Raw genomic sequence first — 23248 nt, 5'->3', positions numbered from 1 at the left:
TGCGCGAGGGGAACAGCTGCACGGGCTCGTGTGGCGGCGCTGTCAAAGCAAAACAATGCCGTGTTAAGCTTCCCGCCGCCGCCGCCGCCGCATCTTCCGTTACAAAGGAGCCGGCGCAACGGGGCTAAATTCACAAGTCCACAGATCAATTTTTACCAGCACTAATGTCTGACCTTTAAAGCGAAAAGAGGCTTGGCTCATTTTTTTTCTTTCTTATGGTGTGACATGCTTCATTTAGGATTGAAATATGCTCAGATATGTGATAGCTCGGATTGAGTCCAAATCCCCCCCCCATCTTCCTCCCCCCTTCATCCTGGAAGACAAACCCAGTCATGTGATGTGATGTGACGGAGGCACGGAGCGAGGGAGGGAGGGAGGGAGGGAGGGACATTAGCACACAGTCAGCGGCTGATGCCGAAAAGAAAACAATTAGCAGGACGACAGAAATCCATCCTTCTGGATGGCAATTACGGAAACAATGTGACTTTCTTGAATTTCCCTCGAGGTCACTGCCATGGAAGAGAGAGAGAGAGAGAATACGTGTTGATGGACACCTGAAACCAAGATATGCTAAGATGTTTCAGATGTCCAAATTTCAAAAGACGTGAAAATGGACAGACGGCTCGGTGCAGTGATGCGGTAAAGGAGTTGAGCCCAAAGCTCATTTATAATCCCTGTTCTTGCACCATCACAAAAAAAATCACCATGTCGACGGGAAGACGGACCATGTCATTCAAGATTTGAATTCACCTTCATCCTTGCTCATCCCAAAACGGCACCACGGCTTGCCCGCCTCCGTTGCCACCCCCCCCCCCCTGGCGAAAGGCACGGCCTTGCTGCACGCTTGGCATCCGGCGAAAGATGCTGATGCACCCGCGAAGGAAAAAAAAGAAGAAAAGACGAGGGGGGGGGGGGGGGACAAAAAAAACAGAAAATCATCAAGATGCCTGGCGCTCGTCGAGGCCTTCTGTCGCACGGAAGCGACTCCAAAAGCCCGCTGAGTGCGCGGGAAGACGGGCGAGGTGGGAGAAAAGCGCCTCACATGCACGCCACGCTACGCCACGCTACGCCACGCTACGCCACGCTACGCTACGCCACGCTACGCCACGCCACGCCACGCCACGGGCTTTTGTCTTTTCAACACGAGCCAGAAAGAAAGCAAGAAGAACGTTAAAATGGCCGACCTGAGCGTCTCGGGACGGGAAGAGACGACAGGATGGCAATGACGTGACCGAGCCGGCGATACCGTCTGCTAGCAGACAAGGGAAAGGACAATATGGAAATGGGATAAGCAGAAGCCACCAAAGGAAGGCCAAAACAAGTTTGCCATCCATGGGCGGCCAGGAATTCCAAACGCCCCAAACTTGAGCCACCGGAGAGCCAGCTTTGCAGACGGCCGTGACGCGTCTTCACCTGTCCAACCACGAGGTGTCAGCCGGCGCCAGGCTGAGCGAGGAGAGCCCGGCCGGCGCCGACAGGTGACATTCTAATGTCATCATCTTCCCGGGTGGGTGCCGCCGCTTTCAAGCATAGCAAGGACTCTGCCGATGTTGCGCCGGGATGTCACTTTGCGTGCTAATTGTTTGGCAAAATTGTCATGGGCGTAAATCAACGTATAGGAAACGGAAGGACAGATGAACTTTTTCCTTCCTTCCTTCCTTCCTTCCTTCCTTCCTTCCTTCCTTCCTTCCTTCCTTCCTTCCTTCCTTCCTTCCTTCCTTCCTTCCTTCCTTCCTTCCTTCCTTCCTCCCTCCCTCCCTCCCTCCCTCCCTCCCTCCCGCCTTTTTGGGCCTGGTACAAAAATGCCGATCATGGAAATAGATCCCATTGACAAGTTGCCACATTGCCAACTGTGAGCAGCTTGCAGCCTGGTGAACGTAATCCAGAAACGTCCTCCAAAAAGTTCCCCGACGCAAAACTTTTCCTCATCCTCTCTCGGCGAGCCAGGAACACGGAGGAGCCGGAGGGAGAAGAGACAAAAGGAGCGAGGACAAATCCCACCTTGTCGAGACACAGCAAAACAGGCGGGATTGAGGATCACGACTTGAGGATTGAGCGAGACATCCTCCTCATCCTCAGCCTCAGCCTCACCCTCAGCCTGGTCCTCATCCCCGTGTCCAATAGGGAATAGCTTCTGCTTACCGTCCTGCAGCGGCCCGATTACACCTCACCTGGCAGCGCCGGCTCATTTCTTAAGACCAAGGACGGACGGCAGGAATGAGGAGCGCCGCTAGGGACCAGACTCTTCGGGATAAAGCTCAAGTCCTCGGGAAGGAGATGGCTGGATGGAAGCCACAAGAGCAACAAAGGCTTTGCTTATCAGAGCAGCGAGCGGCCAAAGCGTAGACCACAAGAAAGAGAGCGTGCCCTGTGGGAAGGTGTTTTCTGCTTTTCATGGGAAAGTGGAAGGCCACGTGCGGGAACGGCCCAGGAAGTCGGAGACGCTCCATCGGCGACGCCGACGGAAAGGACCCTATGCGGCTAGCAACCGGCACACGCTTGCTCTCCTTGGCTAATTTGCACAAAAACATTGGCCAATCACCAGCAGCGCAGCGCAGCGCAGAGCAAAGCAAAGCAAAGCACGCTCCCCTCATGCAAAAGCTAAAAAGCAAAGAAACAAAAAAGGTGTCAAGCGTCCAAATGGCAATTGCAGCGCATGTTGCAAAACAAATACTTAGCTTTGTCACCGCGTCAAGCGAGACAACGCGATTGGCGCCGCGCTGTCTGGAGCGAGCGAGCGAGCGAGCGAGCGAGCGGCTTAAGAGCAGATCTGGAGGCGGGAACGCGCAGACTCAGCCCCGCAGCCGTGGCGGATTCAAGATAGTCCGGCAAAAGCGCATTCTGCACGCGCCGCCTTGCCAGCGCTCGCCGATGGTGTTTAAGTGGCGACAAGCTGGCCGCCCGACATTTGTATTTTCTACATCTATCTGGGGGAAGCCATGACACATCCTCCCTCCCTCCCTCCCTCCCTCCCTCCCTCCGTCCGGAGCTTGTAAATGAATTCAGCTCGGGAGCTAATTAATCCACAAAGGTTTCATGTCTTAATCCCCAAAGTCAAGAAGGTCATTGTCCTCACAAATGAGGTCAGTGTGGAAATAAAGAGCACAACATGGCGCGAGGAGATGATCTGCGCCACTTGACAAGGAAGGATCACAATTTGTCATCAGAGCGAGCCGACACGGCGTCGGCACTTTCGGCCGCACGGCTACTGACCCGGGTCGGCTCGGACCGCGCATGGGAGATGAAGCCCGCCTTAGATCTGACAAAACAAGTGCCAGAATGTCGGGCATGTCACTTGGCAGCAGAGTCCTTCTTGGGACCGGGCCGGGCGTCATCTTTCCGCAACGACTGCCAATAGGGCAAGTCGGACCTCCGTGTGTCGCCGTGACCAAAGCTGACGCACGGGTGCCCACAATGGCGGCACGGCCAATGGCGGCACGGCCAATGGCGGGTGGGCGGGCGGGCGGGCCAGCCGCTGCGTGGCCAACATGACACGATCAACAGCTTGCATGCCGCAATCTGCCCAAGGGGTCGCATGCTGGATGACGCCAGAACCTTTCGCATCATCTGTCCTTCAAGCGAAGGTTCTCGAAGCCTTTTATCGGCACAGAATGTTCCGGAACAGGCCGGACCGCCCGCTGCGCATCGTGAATGGCAGCCACTGCGCATACGTAATGCGCCAGATCACCGATAAAGGACAATCAACGTCGATTGGCTTTGAAAGGAATCGTGGCCCCGCCGGGTAGCGACTCATACGGAGCGGCTCGTGAAAAAAATAATAAAAATGCAACACGGCGGAACGAGTCACGTGTCTTCATTTCATTGGTCCAAAGTGAGAACAAAAAATAAGAAACAAAAACGTTGTGTTTTCGTTTCTGATGAGATTTCAACGAATATGGCAGACTTGCTGTCAAAAGGTACACAGATTGACCGTGCAGCGCGTGGCTCGGTACCTTCCGCACCAAACGGATGCATTTGTCATGCTAGGCACGGCCCTGGAGGAGCGAGCGAGCGGGCGAGCGAGCGAGCGGCAGACTGAAACACGATGACAGTCGTCTTGTTTGCACACCGGAACGTGTTGGCAGATCGGAAGCTTGGGCCCCCCCGGGAGCAAAGCAGACAAGCGGGCTTTGTGCTCTATCTGTTAGCGCCCGTGCTACACCTGCTCGCCTAATCCCGGCAGGCCGCCTTATGGCGCTCAATCGCCGGTTTGTCGGCATTACGGCGACGCCGGCGCGCAAAGCTCACGAACAAGCACCCCCCCCCCGCTCATCTTGCTTCGGGAAGAGCGATGGATTGCAGCGGTGACGGCGAGCGACAACGATCCCACAAATCAACAACCTGCAGCGGCGGCGGCGGCTATTAAAGGCGAGGCGAGGCGGCGGCGGTTTGGGGGGGGGACGCTAACTTTAATGGCCCTACTGGGTTTTTAATGAGCGCTGCGCCCCAAACAAAATGAGCTAATTAGTGTTAGCATCCATATATCACAGCCATCACCGGAGATATCATATACAAAGCGTTGGTGGCTGGCGCCTCGTTAGATGGCACCTTTTCCAGGGGTCGCTGTGTGCGCGGTGCGACCATTTTCATTCTGGTCTTTTATTCTCTCAACATTTTCTTGTTGAAAAAAGGAGAAGCATCCGAGCTGTTAATTGGCCCAACGTAAATGCTTTGGCCTATAATGGAACGCACCCTGGGTGACATAAGCGCCATTCCTGGCGGAAACCTTTTCCCAGGCAGGCAGGCGGGCAGGCGGGCGGGCGGGCAGACCGTGCCCCGCCCCACCCCACCCCACCCCGCCGGTGAGCGAGCTCGCGCAGCGATTATGTCGCTACTGGTTTAAGCGGGAGATAACGGGAGCGGGACCGGAGGCAATAACGCGGCATTACCTGTTGTTTGTCACGCCGCCTCGCCGTGACCACGTCGCCGCCTTGCCCCTGCGCCAGCCCCCGCTTTATTCCTTGCACTAAGCCTATTATAAAATCAATAAACAATTGAGCTTCCCCCCCCAAGCCCTCCCCTCGTAGTCCTTTGAAATCTCCTCTGCAGATCCTCTGAGGCGAAGCAACGGGGATGGGAGGGGGGCAAAAGTCAAGCCAAGTGACTTTTGAACCAACTTCAGCCCCCTTGCGTCGCCACGGTAACCGGCGAGATTAAAAGCAGATCAGAAGCGCCGGCCTCTGATCAATTAATCTTGATCGAGTTATCCCGCCAATCAACGTCAGGACAAAAGTTTGCCCGTCGGATTCTCCGCTCGGGTCGATGGCTGACGCGTTTAAGAGCCGTTCCAGCACTTTGCCTGCTTGGCGCAATTAGATTTACAACGCTGAGAAATCTTTACGCACGCCATCAGCCATCACACTTTCAGAACCTTTGGCGGCACCACTCAAAGACGAGCATTTTGCAAGAGTATTTCTTTCTTTGTAAGAATGTTCTCGCCACCTTATGGACGAGATGTGTGACAGAAGCTGAAGATGTTCTGGATGGCGAGACTGCCAACAGGTTCTGACAGGAGCTGCTGCTGCTGCTGCTGCTGCACTCTGTTTTCAAGGAGAAGAAAGTTGATTCCGCACAAAAGCTGAAAATGTTTGCGTGGCTTCTGCATGCCGTCTTTTCAAGTTGATGGAGGCATTTTTAATTGTCACATTGTTGAAATGTAATAACCTTGCCGTTGATAAAAATCTGCCAGCGTGACGGCCCGCCCGCATTGAGACGAGCCATCAAAGCACGTGACATTAGCAGACTTTTAATTCCCTCTGTCAGGTCAAAGTCATATTTCAACAGCGTGCGTGCGGGCGGGCGGTCGGGCGGGGCTGATGACAAAAAGCTGCTTTTCATCCATCGCAAATGAAGTCGCCAACTACTTCCGCCCGCCCGAGGACTGAAGACCGAGGAAGAGCCGTCGCCATCGTCATCCGTCATCAAACTCATCGTCTTCCTCGCCGGGAGATCAAGAAAGAAAGTTTTTGACAAGGTGTCATACGACATTTGTCCCAAACACGGCGGATGCTTTCATAGCGTAATCATCCGCGGGAAAATTACAATCACGTTTTGTCAGTCTCTACCGCTTCAGCAAAAAAAAAAACAAACAAAAAAAACACCTATCAACGATCGCGTGATCACTGTGTTCTGATGTTCTGCAAAAAATATTTCAGATATACGAATGTACAGCAAGTCAGACGAGAGGCGTGATGATGTTCTCCTGCCGGCGGAGATACATAAAAACAGCGCATGACACCAAGAACCAAGTCAACAACTGAGTTAAGACTAAACTTCAGGGGCAGGTTAAGAACCAAGTCAACAACTGAGTTAAGACTAAACTTCAGGGGCAGGCTAAGAACCAAGTCAACAACTGAGTTAAGACTAAACTTCAGGGGCAGGCTAAGAACCAAATCAACAACTGAGTTAAGACTAAACTTCAGGGGCAGGCTAAGAACCAAGTCAAGAACTGAGTTAAGACTAAACTTCAGGGGCAGGTTAAGAACCAAGTCAACAACTGAGTTAAGACTAAACTTCAGGGGCAGGCTAAGAACCAAGTCAACAACTGAGTTAAGACTAAACTTCAGGGGCAGGCTAAGAACCAAGTCGAGATCCAGCCCAAAAACAGTTGCAGTTGTCTCAACTTTGGACATCGAGAGTCAGACATGGTTCAACAGTGGGCTCAGGAGTCAATCGACATGGACGCAAAGGAACGAGTCCCGGAAGGAATCGAGAGCAGACTCGAGAACAATCTTGTCTCCACTCAGCCAAACATCATGACAGGTGCGCCGCTGATTATGGCTGCAAAATGCGTCGAGCTTGGGTCAAGAACCGAGTCCGGAAGCACATTTAGAATAAAGTCGAGCAGAAAATGGCTGGGTTTTACGTCACTGAGTCAAAACCGGATTCAAGGACCAGTGAAGAATCAAGTCCAGAAACAAGTCAAGAGAAGGAAAGAGAGCCGAGTCAAGAAGCAAGAAGGGGCGGGCCAAGTCCAGGGGCCATTCAGGAATTGAACCACGTTTGGGTGCGAGTCCCAAACCACTGAGCAATAGGATGGGTAGCAAGCCCAGGACTGGCTCATACAAGTGTGGCAAGCAAGCACCACAAGCCCACCATGGAAAGTGAGCCTCGTTGGCTAGCAGGACAATTGCACCACGGCAGCTTGGTGAGGTCCTGCTCCAAGCCGCCAAGGCAAACGGCGCGCTCGGAGGTCTGCGTATTAGCGCTGTTGATGAGATCTACCAGTTTGCCATTTGCCCGCGTCTCACACAGCAGCCTTCACCATATGGCCGGCCGGGAGATTCTCCGACAGCTGGATGCCTGCTAACTGGGGACGGGGACGAGGACGCTTGGCAGCTGCGCAGCTTTGATGCCGCTCGCTCGCTCGCTCACGGGCACGCACATGCACGCATGCACGTTGGACTCACTTGGGGTCGCGCGGGAGGCAAAAAGGGCATGCGGCGAGCCAGCGTGAGAAAAGTTTGCTTTTGAGTGCGCTAAGTTCAAGGGAAAAAGGAGGAGGAGGAGGAGGGGGAGGCTCCCGATGGGCGCAAAGACGAGATTTCTCATGAGCGCCGCCGTCGTACGCCGTCGAGCGTAGCTGGACCGGCCGGACCTTTGAATGGGAGCCCCACAAATGACGTAGCCGTGGCATGGATATGAAATGTCAACTCCATTCCACAAAACACATTTAGCTCGTCAAAAAACAAAAAACAAATGGTGCCCAATTAGTTAATTCCACCCCCCCCCACACACAGAGTAGCGTGACCCTACTCGGGAGCAAGAAAGACTGCTCCATTTGGTGCTATCGCTCTCAGGCTCGTACGCCGCTTATTGGGAGTGACTTTGCGAGTCGTCGCGAGCGGAGTGAAACGTAGCGGCCGACCCTGCTCGCCAACCATTCCCGTCTTCCCTTGCTCTTCGCTCCCTCCCTCCCCCATGGGTGGACCGGCAAGCGTGAAGAGAAGGGAGGGAGGGAGGGAGGGAGGGAGAAGAGGGGCGTTTGGCTGGAGCGCGGGGTGAGCAGCTGGGCACGGCTAACGGGGAATGATAATGACCTCGGAAATGTGGCGCTCGCTCCACAACAATAGTGCGCTCAGCCGCCTGGAAAATTGTGTTCATCAGCCAGGCTCTGCTCACTTACTAATTGACATTGCCAAATATTTTAAGAACAATTGGAATGTGGCGCGGGGGTTGGGGTGAAGAAAGCTCCGAGATCTTAATCCCTGGACTTAATTCCTCCCTCCCTCCCTCGCCCGCTCTCTCTTTCGGTCTCTTGTCTTTGTGATGAGGAGATAGCGGCGGGCGGGTGAGCACATTTCTCATGTCACATTTGTCATGTCAGCGCCCTGATGTTGACACAAAAGACTTTTATGTGACCTGTCAAAGGCCTCAAGAGGAGGACGGGGGGGTTGAAGAAGATGAAGGCGAGAGAGACAGACACACACAGACAGATAGACAGACAGACAGACAGACAGACAGACAGACAGACAGACAGAGGGGAGAGCGAGGGAGGGAGAGAGAGAGCGAGCGAGCGAGGTTGCTTCGTGGCGGCCGGTGTCACATGTCAGCTTCTCCATTTTTAATGAGGGAAAGGTCAACATATGCTCCCACTGCTTCAGCGTCCTCGCGCCCAAATTCCTACAAAGCCAGCCCACCATCTACTGTTCAGGGATGACCTCAAATAGTTCCGACACGGAAGTGCAGCGTATCCAACTGACTCACGCAACTGCACGACGACGGGAAAGTAAAACTCGTTTCAAATTGCCCCAATGAGCGGTGGCTTCCCGTGCACTTCCGACGCATTTATTGAACGACGACGAACAAGGTCAACGCGCAAAGGAAAGGGCCAGCTCATGACGGGGCGCAAATAAAAGATGGCCAGGAGGTCATTGGCGAAACTTTGCCATTTCATCAGCTTTTGTCCGAAAGACGAGAATATTCCGCGTGGAGACTTCAAAGTGCACGTTGTTGCCCGCCCGATCTGCGCGCGTCCATGTGGCGTCAACGTTCTCCAACACTTGCGCGACTGCCATGCTAATTTATGTGTCCCATTTGTGCCTGTGTTTTTTGATTTTTTTCAACTTTTCCCTTCCCTCGCCAAGCAGCTCCACTTCCCTGGAAACGTCGTCTTCCGCCAGTCGCCTCAACTCCGCAATGTCAGCCATTGACGACGCTATTTGATTCGAATCAATTCGACTCGATTCGTTTCCGTACAATCCGATTCGATTCGATCAACTTGTCTCGTATTGCCTTCAAATTATGATCACGCATGATGTCGATTTGACCTCGTCATACATGGTGTGAGTGTACGTGCATGTGTTGTTCCAGGAGTCATGCGGGAAGCTATGTTTTGGCGTCACGTGACAGCATGTCACGATTCCCCCCCCCACCCCATTCCGACCCATCCCGGCTTCACAAGCCAGCGGGGAACGCTAACGCCATCATTAGGACATAAAACGGGCCGATAAATGTTTCATGAGGATGAGGCCGGCCGGCGGCTGGCGGCTGGGCTGGCCGGCTGGCGGGAACGTTTGGCCTCCATCAAAGGCACGTTGTCGGAATACAATGGGAATTTTACAGGAGGTAAAAAGGACTGGGCTAATTCCCAGCACGGGCAACATTTACAAAGTGCGCAAGAGAGAGCAGGCAAAGCGGAGAAAGGCAGAGCAGCAAATCAAATCAAGTGAAGAAGAAGAAGAAGAAACCAGCCTTTCAAAGCAAAATAGCACTTTTGATCCGCCCGGCGTCAATCACAGCGACACGCTGACAATTAACACCATTCAATACAAGTTTATTATCAGCCGGCAGAGACGCAAGCGGCGGGCGCCCTGACCTCGTGCGAGCGCATGCACAGAAATGATGCAAACACACACACACACACACACACACGCATTCAAACACCAAGCGACACAATGCACTCTGCTGACACTTCACAGCAGCAAATCACGACGAAAAAAAAAACAATCTTTTCTGTCACCGAACGTGCGCGCGCACAATTCATTTACAGATATCAAATCGGTACTATTCATAAAGAAAAGAAAAGTACGAAGCCCGATGTGTTTTCTCCTCTTTAAGCGCCATGAGCTGCTGAAGTATGTGCGTGCGTGCGTGCGTGCGTGAAGTCGGAATGCAAAGTCATGACGTACTCTCAATCCACTCCAGTGGCCTGTTAATGACGTATTAATTACACGGCGACACTTAGCACGCGCAAGTGTGTGTAACGCTGAATATTCACAACCTGGGGCGCTGAGTCACATTTCAATTTACCAGCCAGTCAGCGAGCGCTCGCCTTGTTTGTTTGAGCCGCGCGGCTAATCCCCGCCGCCATGTTGGCTGCGTGGCCGCTATTTCCGACAGGTGGGAGGGGCTTTGCAGAGGCGCTTGGAAAGGAGCCCTTACGGCCCGGCCCGCCAGTCTTTTACTACGTCTTTTAAGGTTGACTTGTTAACTTTTGGTGAAGTTTGTCTTCAGTGAAAGGACTGAAAACAAAAACTTTGACAGAAGGAACAAAAGGCGTGTCGGAGGTCCCTCAACCTTGTTCGGAAATGCCTTGACCTCCGTTCACACTCGACGAGTCATCGTTGATGACTGTAATTGGGCTTTCCGAGCATTAGGGGTGAGTTGGAGCGGCACGCCGAATCACGCACACAAGAGGAGCGACACCTTTCGACATGATTTCTTCTCACAAATTACATACTTGTCAAATTACGAAACAGGACGTCATGTTTGCAATCACTTCACCACCCAAGTTCCTTCCATATCCAAAAATAAATAACAGCATGCTCCTTAGATACGGCATCATTGATTGATTGGTCGGTCAATCGATCGATCGATCGATCGATCGATCGATCGATCGATCGATCGACTGGAACACACATCTTATGAGCTAGTTCTCAATGTCTAGGATATCGGCACACAGCTAGCACGCAAACCTATCGGCACGATGACGCTAGTTTGCAATATTGGCACGTTTCGATTAAAAAGAAGACAATTTCAACATTTGCAAAAGCATCATTAGCTCACATTAGCAAAGCAACCGGATGGGCACCGGTGCTTGGCTCCAAACAATTGGTCACTTTATAAAGGGCAATATTTAGCTTGCGCTAGCACGGCTATCAAGTCGCTAATGCTATTGCTATTCAACTACATACAGTCTTTGTTACTGTTTGTCGGTCATTAGCAGCTCAGTGAGCGACATGAACACATTTTACACCAATGACACCACTCGTGAGACATTCATGCAATTAAAGGGTTATTTTTAGCTCATGCTAGCACAAGTCACAAGTTGAATGTTTGCGTTCTTGTTTTTGTTACCAGCTAAAATGCATTTTTGCATGTTTGTTGTATCGTTATTTCACATGATTTGTGTCTGAAAATCACTTTGTTACGGCCACGACTCTTGTGAAGGCACTATTGAAATCAATGTGGATTGGATCGTATGTGACGTCAGCACTGAGGCCATATTCTTTGATGCAGTGATGACAATGTCTTTGGGCTTGTGTCTTCTTTTAATCCAACATTCAAATGTGCCACGGAGGGGGAGGGGGACACTGAACTTCCCTTTGTGCTGGCTTATTTTATTTATTTTTTAGCGACGGACGCTAACACAACACGAGAAAAAGACTCAAAGCCAGCGCATTAAAATTCAGCAGCTAATTATGTCGGCGACACCCCCAGCCTGTTGAGAAAGTGTTGTGTTTAATAGTCTCTATAAAGAAAATAGCTTTTTATCTCGTGCTCATTTTCATTAATTCCTAATTGGGGTGGGGGATGGTGGTGGGGGGGTAAGCGTGTGTGTGTGTGTGTGTTATTATTTCTTAGATTAAAATAAACATCGCCCATCCCGTGTACAAACCCATCACACTACACGCCTGTGATAAGGACTTCATGCCTCTGTGAATAAATAAACAATTTCATCTCCACTGGTGGAATTAAGTTGCTTACAGCCTTAAGCTAAGACGCTCTCATTTATATTTATATTTATATTTCTCTCCAAAGACTTAAAAGCACATGCAGGCTTTGGCAAATTAACTTCAACGTTTTTTTGACCTGCTTTATATGTATATCTTTAATTAGTGTCTTGTTTAGCTTAAACTGACTGATTATCGCGCAGTCGTGACCTAATTACCGCGCTCGCGTTTCCTCGGCTGCCCCGAGGAGCTCGCCAAAGTTACCTTTAAAAAGTCGTGTAATCGCCCGCGTCGAGCCGTGCACGGTAATCCCCATAAACGTGCACTTGGACGGACGGACGGACGGCGTTAAGTGTCGGCGCTATGAGAAGAATGTGCCGCCGCCGCCGTTGCGACTGGGCTTTTGCCGTTTTGCTGAAGCAATTATCAAACCGCAGGAAAAAAAACCCGAAGGCTTCGGCATGACACGACCAAGCATGAACGTTGGGGCCGCATTGTACAGCGAGCCCCGCAATTGCAGGAACCAAGGCAAATGCTGTCATAGGCGCATTGGCAATGACATTTAACCCCCCCCCCACAAAAAAACACCATCTTCCCTCCAATCATTCTTAAGCCCGAAAATGACAAATGAAAAGCCAGCGCAGTCGCCGGTCTTACCCGAGGAAGGTGAGGAGGGATGCGGGCTGTCATCCTGGACGCTTCCCGTCTGCGAGTGTCCGCCTCCAACTCCGCTCTCCTCGGTCACGTTGGAGGAGCCGGGGGTGGTGGAGCGACTGATGGACTGGGACTCGGGGTCGCTGGCCGAGCCGCGCCGTTCGTCCACGCCTTGCTGCTGGAGAGCTTCCTCGGCGCCTCGACGCTCCTTGCCGTGCACGCGGGAGTGGACGATCATCTGGTGGTAGGTTCTGAAAACCCGGCCGCAGTCGGGGCACTCCGAAGGCTTGTCCTTCAGGTTTGAGAGACCGTAGTCGGCGTTGGGGTTTCCCAAGCCGGACAGACTGCCGGGAGTCTCGGCGCCAGCGGCGTGGTGCGACATCAGGTCAAAGCCCCTGGCCTCGGCAGCCTTGGAGCCCTGCAGGGCCTCGTAGAGCTGCTTCTTGGATCCGTCCGTGGAGGCCATGAGAGTAAAGTCTTGTTTGTCCTGGGCGAAGGACGGAGCAGCGGCGGCGCCGGCCCCGGCCACATCGTCATCTTGCCCGGGGCTGGCACGGTGCTGCTGCTGCTGCTGCTGCTCCTTGGGCCACACGCGGTCCATAGCGATGCCGCGAGCCATGATCTGCCAGGCTTGGTAGCTGTTGAGGGAATCCATCTCGGCCACCTTGGCGGCGGCCTGCAGCCGCTCCATGCAGCTGGACTTGAGCGGCGGGACCAGGTTGAGGCAACCCAGGAGGGAGCGCTTGTCGTTGTCGCCCAGGCCGTGGCCCATTCCTGCCGCTGCCGCCATGGGGCCCAGGAGCTTCCCGACGAGCATTTCCTTCTCCTTCATGGCCTTGGCCAACATTTGGTGCTGCTCGCTCAGAGCCTGCTTGTCCGGGGCCAGAAAGCCTCCCTGAAGGCAAGAGATGTAACGGGAGTAGAGGTTGGCGTGGGCCTCCTGCGCCAGGCTGCTCATGCTGTTGACGGACGCCACGTCCTGCTCGCTGGGCTGCGGCAGCGGCGGCTTGCTCTTGATGGCCAGCTTGTTGAGGTGGACCTTCATGTGGTTCTTCAGGAACCAGGGTTCCTTGAAGCGGCGGCCGCATATTTGGCAGCAGTGCTCAAAGGAGTCCTTGTGCTTGCGCATGTGGCCCTTGAGGAACCAGGCCTGGCTGAAGACCTGGCCGCACACGTCGCAGCGGAACTCGGTGGCCGTCTGCGCGCCGCCCGCTGCGCCGGGCCCCTGCCCCTGCGTGTTCTCCGCAGTGATGTGGGCTTTCTCCACGTGGCTGATCAGCTCCTCCTCGTGGGCGGCGGCAAACTCGCACAGCGTACACTTGTACGGCTTGTGCAGGATGCGGATGTGGCGCTCCAGCTCCTCGCGCTTCTTGAACTTGCCTTTGCAGAAGGTGCAACGGAAGCCCGCCGCCGGGTTGAGGGCCTGCTCGTCCTGGGCCCCGGTCGGCTTGGGCGAGGAAGACGGCTGCGAGGCTGCCTCTGGAGCGGCCAGGCCCGGCGGGGGCGGCAGGCCGCAGGCTGAGCCCAGCTGCTGCTGCAGGGTGTTGGCGCCGCCGCCGCCGCTGTTGAGGCCGACGTGGGGCTCGCGTGCCGCCGCCGCTTGCAGTAGGGCGCCGCCGCCGCCTCCTCGCATCTGCTTGTCCCGCAGGATGGCTCGCTCTTCCAGCTCGTGGAGCAGCCGGTTCTCCTCGCGGACGCGGCCGCGGCCTTTGCCCAGGTTGCCCAGCTTGTGGGTGCGAAGGTGGATCTTCAGGTTGCCCTTCTGAGCCGCCCGGTGGTCGCAGTAGGGACATTTGAAGGGCTTCTCGCCCGTGTGGGTGCGCATGTGCAGCGACAGGATACTGTTGAAGCGGAAGCGCTTGCCGCACAGCGGGCACGGGTACTTCCTGTTCTTGCGGGCGTCGTCTTCGATGTCGTTCATCTGGGACATGATGCCCAGGTTCTGGCCGTTGAGGAACTGCTGGAGGTCGACGCGGCCGTTCAAGCCGCTCAGCGCGCCGGCGTCCATGTCGCGGTTGAGCTGGTTGGCCAACAGCGCCATCTGGCTGCTTATGGGCTGGCTGGCCAGGGCGGCGTGGTGGCTTTTCTCGTCCAGGGGCGCCGCCGCTTTCTCTTCGGGGATCTGCTGCGGGCGCTGCAGCTCGGGGAAGGCGTGTCCCAGCTGGGCGGTGAGCTGGTGGAGCTTCTGGCTGATTGGGTAGCGGCCGTTGAGCACCGCGCTGCTCAGGTGGGCTTCGACGTCGGGCGCCGCCGCCGCCGATGACATGCCCAGGCACAAACTGGAGTCCTCCATCCTGGACAAACAAAAGAGGGGAATTCTTTGGGACTCCACTTGAATTCAAAGTAAGAAGTGACTGCTTTGTGAAAATCTCCCGGGCAAAATGAGGCGCCAATCCATCTGTATTGAGCCTGCGTACCTAATCAAGTGTCCAACTGCACTGGTGGAACATGTCGCGGGATTGCTCAAATGCAAAAAAAAAAAAAAAGAGAGCCACCATTTTGGACCTAATAATTAGTCTTGTCGACACTGAGCCAGCGGCGCTTAATTAGGCTACTTGTGCCCATCCTATCGGAATTGCGCCAATTACGCGCCCTAATGGAACGCGGCGATGCCATTGTGAGACCGCAATTAGGACGCTGGCAGTAAATAGCGCTTTAAACCGACAACAACGCTCTGACTCACCATATCTATTTTTCTTTCCGTCGAATTCGGGGAAGAGGAGGAAAGGAAAGACGACCACGCGATTTATGCGCCGATGCTGAGAAATTGACGCTGAATCGAAGATTTATTTGGGAATAAGGAAAAGAGTTGGAACCGGACGAGAATGATTTGATTATTTGCGTGGAAATAGTTCCCGCCAGGTCCCCAATGAGCTGAATATTGAGTTGACAAATGCAAATGTTTGAGAAGGACAAAAAGGATGGAGACTAATAATCACAACTAAGATTATTTGTTGGCACAATAAAAAATAAAAGCCTTAAACGCACATCCATCTGCTGTCCAGATGGAGAGGTATAAACACGTTGGCGAGCGTGCGCGTGCGTGCGTGCGCGCGCTCTGGCTTCCCCCGGCTGCCGGCGGGGTCAAAGCCGCCCAACAATAAGCAGACTTTTTGCTTTGCTCGACAAAATATTGTATAATGTCTCATTAAGCTGATTAGTGGCGCTGCCTGGTAACAGTGGCGCAATCATCAAAAAAAATAAAAGACGGCGGCCACGAGGAGGAGGAGGAAGAAGAAGAAGAAGAAGGGGAGGAGGAGGAGGAGGAGGAGGCCAAATCGTCGCGGTGAGTCGGCCGGAGCCGCTCGGATACAAAAGCAGCACGTTGCGGGACGCAATCGACAATCTCGCATCGGTGTTATGTGGCTTCTTTTCGTGCACGGCATTTGCGAAAACGTCAGTGCGTTACTTTCGACGCAATTGCTCAAATGAGGAGTTTCGGTTCAAAAGAAACACGTCGCCCATTGATACATTTTGACCAGTTGAAAAAGGCAGAAAGATGATTTTGCAAATCGCAACGAGCAATCGTCGAAACAAATAGAATTGCAAGCAATGAACTCAAAGAAAATGGAAGGCAAATTTCCGAGCGTCTCTCTCGCGCTTTCCCTCTTAACCAGAATCAACATTCATGTGCTTTTCCAAAAAACGACAAAGGCAAGCAAAAAGCAATCTCTTGTTCATAGACTGCTCAGTGGGTGCTGACAGATCCGTTTAAAAATGCAGCCGAAACAATTTGACATATCACCCGAGTCCATTTACCCTGAGAATATGATTACTTTCCTTATTATTATTATTATTATTGTTAGCGAGCACGAGGTCGAAACTTTGGAGTGAGTGCGTGCGTGTGTGCGTGCGAGCGTGGGCATGACAGGCAGCCTCCATCATTCAGCGTGCGTGCTCACGTGGAAGGAGAGCTGATTTGAATGACGCACACACACACACACACACACACACACGCCACGCACGCAGTGCTGCGCCGCGCCGCGCCGCGCCGCGCCGCGCCGCCTTTTGGAATCAAAATCTGTGATTTCAAGTCGCCTGATGAGCTGTTGCTCATTTGACGAGATAGCAGCCCTGCCCTTTTCTCCAATTTGATGCCCGCCTTTATCTTCCACATACAACAAAGGCACACAGACAATGGAATCATGTGAAATGAACTGACGAATCCACTTTGCGTGCGTGCGTGCGCTCGCTCACTCGCTCGCGCGTTTTTAAGCGAGGCATCCTGGCTGACGAGCGTATGCAAATGAGCTGCATTCATATGCGCCTCTTGCTCCCGACTCATTTTATATTTTTCCTCCTGATTAAAAAGGACATTTCTTATGTGACACCCACCCCATCCCGCTGCTCCCCCCCACCCCAGCCAGCCAGCCAGCCTTTGCTCATATCACACACACACGCGTGCACACACAGAAAACAATTCAATATGCGGATGTCCTCTAAGAGACACGGCATGTTTAGCGCCTCAGACGCTGCCTCAGACGCTGCCTTAGACGCTGCCTCAGACGCTGCCTCAGACGCTGCAACAGGCCTGACACCGGAACGCACTTTGTCCTGTCCTGGAACGCTCGTTAAAAACAACACCGAGAGTAGACACGCACGTGTTCAGGTGCAGACAGGTGGTGGGAGAGAGCGAGAGAGAGAGAGAGCGAGAGACGCACGCACGCACATCACCACGCACGCGCTTTGTCTCACAGTTCAATTGGGTCTTATCAATATTAGCAGGCATCACAAATGCATGAGGGATTTATATGTGCTTCACTCTAATTGTAACCATATCAATTATTGAAGCAAAGGCAATAGTGGGGATAGCTATTAGAAAGGCTCATTATAAATTCATACGGAAATAAACAGTTTCGGAATATAGTAAAGCGTCGCCGGCAAACTTTGGAGCCTTGTTGAGTCGATGGGAAAGCTATTAGTGGCTTCTGCTTTTTGTTATTTTTTTTTGGTGCCGAGCGTGCGCCAAAGCGAGGCCATCGACTGATGGCAAAGCGAGCACCGATCAATTTTCATATTTCTATTGGCGTCATATTTGCACATGCTGAGCGTGCGGGATGGAAACCTACAAGACCACCTTTTGAAACAAAGCCACTTTGAAGATAGCCAGGTCTAGAATCCTTGTGTGAAAAGGGACAGGAAGTCCGCCGTAAACCCACAACTCCCGTCTTAAAAAGAAGAGACAAACGAGAGAGCCGCCATTTTGGTGGCTAGCGGCCATTTTCCGAGGGCCTCGGCTTTTGTCTGACCGCTGCCAAATCTGACCCTGCGCTTATACAAGATGGATGACTCTCAACTGACAAACGTAGCGAAGCCCATTTGACTTTGCAACATAAAAGTTTGGCGAGTATGTCGATCAAAAAAAAAAAAAAGTCTCAAGAAGCAGCCACAAGAAGTTGGCCATTCTACTTCAACGCTGTCCCGGGCCTCGCCCCCCTCCCTCCTCTTGGTCACCACCGCTGTGGCACAGCGGAGCATCAACAGGTACTTCCTCTCGCGGCTCGTCCTCGCTCACACACACACACACACACACACACACACACACACTCTACGGGGAGAACTGAGAAACCTGTGTGTGTGTGGAGAGGGCGGGGGAGAGTGTGTGTGTGTGTGTGTGTGTGTGGGAGGGGGGGGGGCACAGCAGGAAGATCAATGCGGGACAAACGGATTCCCACAGTTCATTGTTCCTCGCTGGCCAAATCCTCTTCCCAAGACGGCCGCCAGCTCAAAGCTTTGCTTCTTGATAAGCATCGCCGCCGCCGCCACTGCGTGCCTGCGTGCGTGCGTGCGTGCATGTGCGCGCGTGCGTCGAGAAGCTCAGTCGCAAAAAGCAGCATTTCTTCATGGAGTGCAAAATATTTGCAAAGACGACTTTTAAACCATTAGCGGAAGCGCCGGTTGTCCGCTTTGTCCGTCTTTAAAAGAGGTCGGCGATCCCCCCCCCAAAAAAAAAAAAATCGATGACGCTCTTGTGTGGCCTCCGTGTGCGTGCGCGCGCGTGCGTGACACTCTTCTTCCTGTCAAATCATTCAGAAAACAAGGACACAACAAACACGGCAGCCATGACGGAAACAATGGCCGCAGTGTGTCCGCAGTGCTGGCCGGCTTACATCAGCGTGCCATGCAGAGGCCCAGCCAGTTGACACGCACAAACGTCACGTCACGTCAAGCAAGCCCTTGCCGCCGCAGCGCCACTCGGAGCGTGTAGCTGAACCCGTCCGAGGCTCCGACAACTTTGACGAGCGCTTTTGCAAATCAATGAGTCGATCGCAGGCTCGTCCCGGCGAGCCGAAGCAACAAGATCGCAATAAAACCTGCTTTTCCAAAGGCCATTTTCAAACACAGATACAAATTGTACTCTTATTTGCCTTTTTAGCAAAGCGAAATAGACTTAAAAAAAATCTATTGTAATGTCATTTTGAGAGCAGATCTCAAAAGGCAAAATCTCATGACTGGAATTTGAACATTATAATAATATATTTTTAAGCTTACTCCTCCTGGCCGACTCGTCACCAGAGTGGAAGAAACAAAATCAAAAGTGTGAGAATCTGACTGGATACGTGACACGGGTCCCCCTCCGGTCCTGGAGGTGGCGCTGATGCCACGAGTGTCCCAAATAATTGCATTCCTGCTCACAGCGGGCGGCGCTTTGCATAATGGCGGCGGCGTTAAAGTGGGAGGAGTTGTTGTGACAGGTGCCTCCACGCCACGTTAGGGTTCAATTTGCTAAGAGGAGACTTTTCACTGTGGCAGGAATAATTAGCGGCACCACGGCGGGGAGCAACGTGTCTGTCAATGTGTCCGTCGTGGCGGCGGCGGCGGCGCCGCCTCGTCTTCCTCCTCGCAGGCAGTTTGGGACTTCCTCTCCCACCGCTTTTATCCGTTAAAACAAACGTCGGCAGCTAATTAGCGGCGCTGCTTACAGGAAGCCAGTCAGGTAATTATTTTGGGGTAATTGAATGATTCTTCAATGTCTCAGCGTCTCCCTCCACCTCCTCCTCCTTTTTGAGTAGATAAGACACAGGTAGCGAGAGGCTCCCCACATGCTCTTCAACCACAAAGCAAAGTCCGTCTTTCATGCCGGCGTCTTCAATCTTTGATAAGGCCCACCTCAACTTCCCGCGCAGCTCTGAAAAGTTACCGTGAAATCTCGAGGCCAGCCAGCCGCGCTTGCTCTTTTACGAGCGCTCGACAGCGATGAGTTATGTGGACCCGTTAACAAAGGAAAGAACGGGCAAACCCATGCTCAAAGAGCGACTCAAACGAAAAACGAACAAATTGTAGAAAAATACAAGCGGGTGAAATACAAGCGCCTGCTAACGAACGAACGAACGAACGAACGAGCGAACGAGCTAGCTAGTTAGCTGGCTGACTGACTGACTGAGTGACTAAGAGGCCTAAGGTGTGAGTCGCTGACAAAGTAGCTGACAAAACCACTGAGTCAGTATCTAACTGTGAAAGGAAGCAAGCCATTAACACAAAATAACTGATATAACTGAATAACCAAAGCAAAATAAATACAGCAAGCAAGCTAACTGGAAATCATCAGAACTAAACTACCAACTAGTCAATGACCGAGGCCAAGGGACGAGTCACCCCGCGGTTCCTCTCCGGTGCACTGGGTGTCACAAAGTGCTTTTTGACCAATCTTTTGTGCGGTAAAGCCAGCTCTGCTTAGAACTTCCTGTGTCCCTTCTGAAGACGAGCCACAGGAAACTGGAGAAGTGGCACACTTGACAAATCACATTCATCTTCTTCTTATCGAGTCATCGGGAAGCGCCGGTCGGCCGGCCGGCCGACTGGCTCCTTTTCATTGTCACAGCGGCGGCCTTTCATCCAATAAAAATCACGGCGGCCGTGTCCTGTGAGATGCGCTCGGCATTATCGGCCCGGGCACAGGAAGTACTTTGGAGGGGCGTGGTCTCAAAGGGGGGCGCGGACGCCAGCCCCTTCTCCTATCGCGCTTGATCAGAGTGGATGGCTGGCGACCGCTCTTGACATCCCACGTAGCTTTGAAGACGCTCGATTGAAAGCGTTTCCACGGGGATGTGGGGAAAAAAGAGCCACGGAGTCACGATTACCAAAAGGTCCACCGGGGTGGGATGAGAACCAAAACCATTTCAAGTCGTCTAAGGAGGTGGTCTCAGCCTCAGAGGCCAAGAAGATACCTGGAGCTGGTGCAAAAGTGGGCCATGCGGTCAGAGGCCAAGACAAAAGGCGACTTGTGGCATTCCGGCTCCGCCAGCGCCGCGCGTCCTACGCTTTTCATATCTGGCATTTCTTTCCCACCCCGAGAGAGTGACCTTCACCATCACGTGACACCGCAACAAGGCACATGCGCCGGCACAAGCGCCGGCACGCGCTCCGCTCAGCCCCCTCGTGTGCAGCAAACAAACACGAGGGTCTGATGAGGTGCGGAACGGACGGACGGACGGACGGGCAAGTTGCTTTTAGTTTAGTGTGGGAAAAGGCCCGCTTGGACTTTTTGACATTAGCAGCAGACCGTCTGGCGTTGAGACGGCATCTATTTTATGATTACTGATTAGTTGTTTTATTTTTTATTTTTTTGCCAGGGCAAGTTTTGCCGGCCGGCCCCGCCCCCACGTCACCGGCGCTCGCAATGTTGCCTGCCCTCATCAGCCGCCCAGCCAGCGCACAGAAAACAGTCTTTTCTTCAGCCACCCCCTCCTGCATCTGATTAAGTTAACAATGTGCTGTTATTCGCATGCTGATTTGGCAGATCCCGCCGCCGCCGCCGCCGCCGCCTTTAGCCCGCCTCCTCCTCAAACAAGCCAGGCAGGATCAGAGTAATGTGATCGCACCGCAGCCAGCCCGCCAGCCCGCCAGCCAGCCAACACAATGTGGCTCAAAGAGCAGGTGCCACCCTCCACCTCCCTCCTCTCTCATTCCTCCTCTCCTCATTCCTCCTCTCCTCATTCCTTCTCTTCTCTCCTCTCCTCTCCTCAGCCCTTTTCTTCTCCCTCCTCCTCCTCCTCCCGCTCGGCCTGTTTATGAGTCGGTATTCTAATCAAAGGTTCAGCGAGGGAGGCCTGTCTTTTTTTATTAATTATAGGCCGCGCCTGATGCCGACGCGTCGGGAAGGCATCTTCAAAATAGGTCGACTGCTACACTTTGCTATTCTTATCGCATTTAAATGTCAACACGGTGCAAAGCTCTACAAATTAGTTCAGGCAGGCTTCAACCCCCATTTAACATTTAAGGCGCCGCCGTTCTCAAAGCGCTCGCTCGCTCGCTCACGCACACGCACACGCACGCATAAGCCGTATAAATACAAAATAGAGAGATAGCGCCGCGTCTTTCAAACTTCTCATTTCAGCGCAGACGCCGAGCTGCCAACCTTTCCGCCCGACAACAAAAAGAAACAGAAACAATGCATTAGCCTGCATGAATAATACATTGGCAAAAAATACATCTTTGCTTTTTCGGCATCGACGCTTAAATCCGCCGTCCGACTCCACCGTTGCGAGGTGGCGAAGGCGTTTGTTTTCGATTCGACCTCGCTTGCCAAAACGGGCGGCGGAAGCGGCGGCAGCAGGCTGGACAAGGTCAAATGACCAGGGCCGTACCTTGAATGTATTTCGGGCGCTGGAGGCGCAAGGCGACGCTTTGATTCCGAGCGCGACGACCGGCGCAAAGTGGCAAATGCCAATTTGGAGATTTTGCCCGCTCAATGAAAACAAATATACGCGATGCTGTACGTGTGCTATACGTGAATGGAAACAAGTTGACGACATTGGGAATTATTGATCGACCGAGTTCGAAGATTTGAGAAAACCTACAGGATCAATATAAAGTCAGGATGGAGACAAACTTAAATATTGACCCAAAAAAATGCTCGGCCAGTTACGCCTGTGACTTTTCTATTCTCCAAGGACAACTTTGCAAGCACCTTATGACGTCAAGCCGAGAAATTCACCAGTCAGCTAACTAGCTTTAGCAGAGACCAGGCAGGCAGGCAGGCAGCCACGCAGGCAGCCACGCAGGCAGGCAGGCAGGCACGCGGCGTAACAGCGAGTCCCGCCTTCGGGCGGGCTTTCGCTCACTCTCGACAAAGTGTGATGAATACGCGGGACAAAAGTGAAGACCGTGATGAAGACAAAGTCTACTCGAGAGTCATCTCGGCTTCCCCGATTGCTTAATTGGCTCTTGAAAATGTCCAAACTGGAGAGAAAGGCCCGAATTAGGAATTTCTTCAAATTTGTCGTTGAAACCGACGCGATTCTTGCTACGCATTGTTTCAAATTGCCGAGCGTTCTTGACGACAAAGCTCAGTGGCGCAAGCAAAGCAGTCAAAGAAATGCAATCAAAGTTTACGTTAACTTCTCCGATGACACGCTTTGATGGCGGGCGGGCGGGCGGTTGGGCGAGGAGCTTTGAAGACGAGCGCCGCCGCCGTCGTCCCGCCAAAACCAAAACAAAAGACGCCGTAATGGCTCATTAGAGGCGAGTGAGACGATTTGGGGAAAACAAAGGCGCGCCTTCAGCGCCTCGTCACCGAGACGCCGCCGTCGCCGCGCGCGGCCAAGAAGCACCGCGCGACTTCCTCCCACGTGCGTCAACATTTTGACGTGTTTGTTTCAAATGAGCAAACATGAAACATGGCGCGCCGCAGACCAAACACCAAATTTCACATTTTTGAAGGATGCAACAATGTTCACATTGAACTTAAAGTCATCTCA

At 53.0% G+C, this 23248-nt stretch overlaps 1 protein-coding gene across 4 annotated transcripts in view; it reads right to left on the bottom strand.

Annotated features, from left to right (window-relative positions):
- znf536 (zinc finger protein 536) overlaps positions 1-23248 on the bottom strand; it is a 144149-nt gene that overhangs the window by 42334 nt on the left and 78567 nt on the right. For all 4 annotated transcript variants that reach the window (XM_049717566.2, XM_049717565.2, XM_049717568.2 and 1 more), the window contains exon 5: positions 12552-14842. In XM_049717566.2, coding sequence (XP_049573523.1) covers positions 12552-14841 — 2290 coding nt within the window. In that variant the 5' untranslated portion in view covers position 14842. The remainder of the gene's footprint in view (positions 1-12551; positions 14843-23248) is intronic.

Source organism: Syngnathus scovelli, chromosome 4 (assembly GCF_024217435.2).
Source record: "Syngnathus scovelli strain Florida chromosome 4, RoL_Ssco_1.2, whole genome shotgun sequence".
Taxonomy (NCBI): Eukaryota; Metazoa; Chordata; class Actinopteri; order Syngnathiformes; family Syngnathidae; genus Syngnathus; species Syngnathus scovelli.
This window is presented reverse-complemented; position numbering and strand designations above follow the sequence as displayed.